Source organism: Musca domestica, unplaced genomic scaffold (assembly GCF_030504385.1).
Source record: "Musca domestica strain aabys unplaced genomic scaffold, Musca_domestica.polishedcontigs.V.1.1 55, whole genome shotgun sequence".
NCBI lineage: Eukaryota > Metazoa > Arthropoda > Insecta > Diptera > Muscidae > Musca > Musca domestica.
In genome coordinates this window covers 4,375,800-4,381,799 of record NW_026712355.1, presented here as the reverse complement: position 1 = coordinate 4,381,799, position 6,000 = coordinate 4,375,800, and the positions used below count along the sequence as shown (strand labels likewise).

The window sequence follows — 6,000 nt, the reverse complement described above, 5'->3', positions numbered from 1 at the left end:
TGTTCGTCCTTCAAAAAATTTGAAATTTTAAAGTGTTGCTCCTGGAAGAACTTGTGCTTGAATACCTGGACCTTTAAAAATGTGGCTATTTGTCCACGACAAATGTTACGTGTTGGTCCTTGAAAAAATTGTGAAAAATATGTTTGAAATCCACGTGGGTCCTTGAAAATTTAATATGCTGGCCCTTGAAAAACATGACAAATTTGACCCATTTGTCCTTGAAAAAAGTCACGTTTGGTCCTTTAAAAATTGCAATTTTAGCCCATATTTCTATCAACACAATATGGTAGAATTGGACCATTTCCTCTGGTACCTCCCCACAAAGGGTTAAATTTTTTGAATTCCATGAAGCTCCTAAAACGCGAAATTAACATCGGATTCCAGACCAGATTTGGTACATCTCGATATTTCCATCAACACAAGATCTATTATAAAGATGTTAGAGATTGGACCACTCCTTCTGGTATCACCCTCACAAAGGGTCAAAATTTTGAATAAACAAAACGATCATAAAATTCGAAACAAAAACATCCGTTTCTCTTCAAATTTTACACACCCCATTATTTCTTATAACACAAGATCTGCTGTGAAGATGATATATATCGGTCCATTTCCTCTGGTACCTCCCCTACAAAGGGTCAAAATATTTATATCATATTTAGGTCCGATACGAAATGGTAAATATTGGCCCATTCCTTCGGAACCTACTCCATAGAGGGTCAACAATTTGAATAATCATAACAGAAGTCAGAATATATTTAAATAATCGAACGTTGGATGAGTGTATACATCTGTCGGCAAAACCGATTGATTCTTTTTAACTTTTTAACTCGGACATATACCAATGTCCGATACGCAGGTGCAACCCAATTTTAACTGGGCAACACAAAATATAAAATATATTATATCACATCACATAAATACATAATAAGAACATCCTACCACACCATATTATGCTCATTGTGATGACAGAAATCCTTCCAGTCATTTTGCCTACACAGTTTATAAAAATAATCATTGCAGGTGAACCGTTATCGCAACAACAGACCAGTGTCCACTCATCACGTCCATCGGCGGTATGTGATGTTGTTGTGATAACCAAATTTTTGTAAACAAGTTCCCGTTACTTCACAGCGGCCAAGTGGTGGAGCCGGGTATAAAAGGACCGTCGATGGCAGAATCGAGACAGTAAGTGTCAGACCTTGAACGTGACAACACCAGCTTCGGTAAGTGACAATCGCACTTAGAGTACTTTTCTCTAATCTAATCCTTGAGTCCAGGTGGTATCCTTGAATATCCTTGTAGCCCTAGTATACTAGATCCGTGTAGTCTGCTGAAGTACTTATTAAGGTCTCTGAAACCCGTATCCTTGAAAATCCTGAAGTGATGGAATACTTATTAAGGTCTCTTGGAACCATATACTGGAATACCCCATAGTGCTTGAGTACTTATTAAGGTCTCTTGCAACAGTATTCTTGAATATCCTGTAGTGCTTTAGTATTTATTAAGGTCTTTTGCAACCGTATCCTTGAATATCCTGTAGTGCTTGAGTACTTATTAAGGTCTCTGCAATCATATCCTACAGTGCTTGAGACCTTAATAAGTAGGACTCTTGCAACCGAATCCTTGTATATCCTGTAGCCTTCTTGAGAACTTATTAAGGTCTCTTGCAACCGTATCCTAGATCCTTGTAGGTCTGGAGTACTTATTAAGGTCTCTTAACGCCTTATCCTTAAATATCATGTAGTACTTGAGTACTTATTTAGGTCTCTTGCAGCCATATCCTTAAATATCCTGTAGTGCTTGAGTACTAATTAAGGTCTTTTGCAACCGTATCCTTGAACATCCTGTAGTGCTGGAGTTTTTATTAAGTTCTCTTGCAACCGTATCCTAGATCCTTGTAGTGCTTGAATACTTATTAAAGTCCCCTGCAACCGTATCCTTTAATATCATGTAGAGCTTGAATACTTATTAAGGTCTTTTGCTGCTTGCTGCTGCTTGAGTACTTATCCAGGTCTCTCGCACTGAATCCATCTCGAATCCTGAACACCCAAATTCTGTGTCCTTGTCCCGTTTCTCGAGTACTTATCCAGGTCTCGAGTTGAAGAACCACTTCCAATCCCGGACCGAAGACGATTAGGATAATTTTCGTCGTTTCGGTTGGAGGATCAGGCTCTCTGCAACAGAAAGCTTATTAAGGGGCATGTGGTGAGTTCAAAATTATTTACTGCCCTCCTTCTGACAGAAACTGTGAGCGGAATATCATTTCTGGCTGGCTATCATTAATTTGAGTGGCCGGTAACACATTGACAAAGGAGGTTCGGGCTCGCAGTTCAAATCTAGAGTAGTAACCCTAGAGTTGTAACCCGAACATCGTGATCCTTGATGACCAGACTTCCCAAATATCTTCAAATCGCCTTCAATCCGAAGATCATCATCGTAATGCCTGGACACCTAACGTTCATACATCATTGTTCCGAATCGTTAAGAAACCGAAAACCGACCGTCGTAAATATCTGATTAGTAATAGCACTTAAACAGATATAAATTGAATTCCCGAGTCGATGCCAACATACCTATATTTAGCCCCGAGTAGATTTTATGTTAGTATTTAAGTCCATAAAATAGCAGATTTTTAGCCCCAGGAAAGAAAGAATTCTACTTTTTCATTTTAAAAGTTTTAGATGGTCCTTATGGAGTCCCTGGCATATTTTTGTAGGTTTTGAAAAACAACTTTATCTTGTGCCTTATATTCCCTCGTTCTTCATATTTGTTATTTTACCACAGAAGCATTTTACTTACAAAAACAAGAAGAAGTGTATCAACTAAAACTTAACAACTAATCGAATCTCTCTCCTTTCACTTAAAGATATTCCATGGGAGTGAAGCGCGTCGAGCGATACAAAATGACACTGGAGCAACGCGCACAATGCTGCTGCTATCATACCTCCGACATGGCGTTGTGATGGATCGAATTCGATTTGGGTCTCTCGCAGATGACCACCCTGGTGGTGCCCTTGTTGGAGCGCCTCGAAACCGTCAACGAGGTGGTTAGGGTGCGCATTGAATCACAGCTATTATGCAAACGCCTACCAACCGTGTTGCAACGATTCGTTGTGGAGTTGTGGCGATATGACTTACAACAGCAGGTGAACCATTTGAAGGGAGGATAACGGCTGTAAGGAGAGCGCGAGAAAAAGATAAGAAGAATATTAAATGGCGCATTTACGCTTTTTATTGCCAAAATGCTGTCGTTTTTTTGTGGTGGCAACCCATCTTACCTTAATGTCCTAAACACCGTCGACGAGAAGAGACAATAAATCAGGGGATTTGCTGCCGAATTGAGCGGTGCCAAACTCTGTATGAATGTGGCTATGGCAATGTTCGTCTGTGTCTGTGGGATGTGGCCAAAGACTTGCAGCAAATCGAAGATAATGTACGGCGACCAGCAAACAATGAAAACGATGACAATGACGAATGTCATTTTAACTGTTTTCACCTTGGCCCGAGGTATAATGCCACGGCTGCTGGCCCTCCTCGTCGTTGTATTGCTGCCAAAGCCAGCCCTTTCGGCAGGCACAAAAATCGAACCCTTGGCCCATATCGTCTTGACGATAATGGCATAGCAGGCCGAAATAATGAGGGCGGGAAAGGCAAAAAGGGTAGCCGACACCAGGCCCATGTAGATTTGCCACGACAGCGGTGAGCCCAATTCAATCCAACATTGAGTTTGTCCTTGGACGTTTTTCTCTTCGTACAGCATCAGAATGGGCAGGGAGAATAAGGCAGAGACAATCCAGGCACCGGCCACCAGATGGCGGGCTCGTTTCCCTGTTGGTTCAGAGAGAGGGAGGGAGAGAGGGAGATAATGATGAGAATATTACACTAAATTTTGGGAGGAACTTATTTGCTTTCTATAAAGTTGGAAATCCTAGGCTTGGTAGAGAACGTAGCATTCGTACTTACATGATTTGGAAAAATTCATTGGATGCGTAATGGCATCATACCTGTCGATGCTCATGGCCACCAGGACATATGTCGACGAATACGTCACACACACCTGAGAGAACCGTATTATTTTACAGGCTATATTTCCGGCTCGCCAGGATATCGTTATGCGCCATATAATATCGGTCAGGACATTCAGCAGGCCCACACATAAATCTGAAATAATAAAAAAGAAATTTCGAAATGAAGTAAAATGTCATCTTGGTCCTTGGAAAAATCCAATTTCGTCATTGAAAAAATGTGTTTCAAAAATCTACTTTTAATCCTTAAAAAATCCAATTTTAGTCCTTGAAAAATCCTCTTTTAGTCCTTGAAAAAAAATATTTTAAAAATCCACGTTTAGTCCTTGATAAATCCTCTTTTGGTCCTTGAAAAAAAATATATTTTAAAAATCCACGTTTAGTCTTTGAGAAATCCTCTTTTGGTCCTTAAAAAAATACATTTCAAAAATCCACGTTTAGTCCATGAAAAACCCTCTTTTGGTCCTTAAAAAAATATATATTTTAAAAATCCACGTTAAGACCTTGAAAAATCCTCTTTTGGTCCTTGAAAAAATTGTTTAAAAAATCCACGCTTATTGTCCTGTTGGTCCTTGAAAAAAATTGTTTAAAAAATCCACGCTTATTGTCCTGTTGGTCCTTGAAAAAAATTGTTTAAAAAATCCACGCTTATTGTCCTGTTGGTCCTTGAAAAAAATTGTTTAAAAAATCCACGCTTATTGTCCTGTTGGTCCTTGAAAAAAATTGTTTAAAAAATCCACGCTTATTGTCCTGTTGGTCCTTGAAAAAATATGTTTAAAAAATCCACGCTTATTGTCCTGTTGGTCCTTGAAAATATATGTTTAAAAAATCCAAGCTTGTTGTCCTATTGGTCCTTTAGAAAATATGTTTAAAAAATCCACGCTTATTGTCCTGTTGGTCCTTTAGAAAATATGTTTAAAAAATCCACGCTTATTGTCCTGTTGGTCCTTTAGAAAATATGTTTAAAAAATCCACGCTTATTGTCCTGTTGGTCCTTTAGAAAATATGTTTAAAAAATCCACGCTTATTGTCCTGTTGGTCCTTTAGAAAATATGTTTAAAAAATCCACGCTTATTGTCCTGTTGGTCCTTTAGAAAATATGTTTAAAAAATCCACGCTTATTGTCCTGTTGGTCCTTTAGAAAATATGTTTAAAAAATCCACGCTTATTGTCCTGTTGGTCCTTTAGAAAATATGTTTAAAAAATCCACGCTTATTGTCCTGTTGGTCCTTTAGAAAATATGTTTAAAAAATCCACGCTTATTGTCCTGTTGGTCCTTTAGAAAATATGTTTAAAAAATCCACGCTTATTGTCCTGTTGGTCCTTTAGAAAATATGTTTAAAAAATCCACGCTTATTGTCCTGTTGGTCCTTTAGAAAATATGTTTAAAAAATCCACGCTTATTGTCCTGTTGGTCCTTTAGAAAATATGTTTAAAAAATCCACGCTTATTGTCCTGTTGGTCCTTTAGAAAATATGTTTAAAAAATCCACGCTTATTGTCCTGTTGGTCCTTTAGAAAATATGTTTAAAAAATCCACGCTTATTGTCCTGTTGGTCCTTTAGAAAATATGTTTAAAAAATCCACGCTTATTGTCCTGTTGGTCCTTTAGAAATATGTTTAAAAAATCCACGCTTATTGTCCTGTTGGTCCTTTAGAAAATATGTTTAAAAATCCACGCTTATTGTCCTGTTGGTCCTTTAGAAAATATGTTTAAAAAATCCACGCTTATTGTCCTGTTGGTCCTTTAGAAAATATGTTTAAAAAATCCACGCTTATTGTCCTGTTGGTCCTTGAAAACATATGTTTAAAAATCCACGCTTATTGTCCTGTTGGTCCTTTAGAAAATATGTTTAAAAAATCCACGCTTATTGTCCTGTTTGTCCTTTAGAAAATATGTTTAAAAAATCCACGCTTATTGTCCTGTTGGTCCTTTAGAAAATATGTTTAAAAAATCCACGCTTATTGTCCTG

The 6,000-nt window shown here is 38.0% G+C and overlaps 1 protein-coding gene across 1 annotated transcript in view; it reads right to left on the bottom strand.

Moving 5' to 3' along the window:
- Positions 1-2,707: 2,707 nt before the first annotated feature.
- The window catches only part of LOC101898141 (cardioacceleratory peptide receptor), a 133,619-nt gene continuing 130,326 nt past the window's right edge, over positions 2,708-6,000 (bottom strand). Inside the window, exons 3-5 of the mRNA XM_005182925.4 lie at positions 3,967-4,164; positions 3,282-3,831; positions 2,708-3,176 (exon numbers count right to left, since the gene is read on the bottom strand). Of these exons, the coding sequence (XP_005182982.3) occupies positions 2,942-3,176; positions 3,282-3,831; positions 3,967-4,164 (983 nt within the window). The 3' untranslated portion in view covers positions 2,708-2,941. The remainder of the gene's footprint in view (positions 3,177-3,281; positions 3,832-3,966; positions 4,165-6,000) is intronic.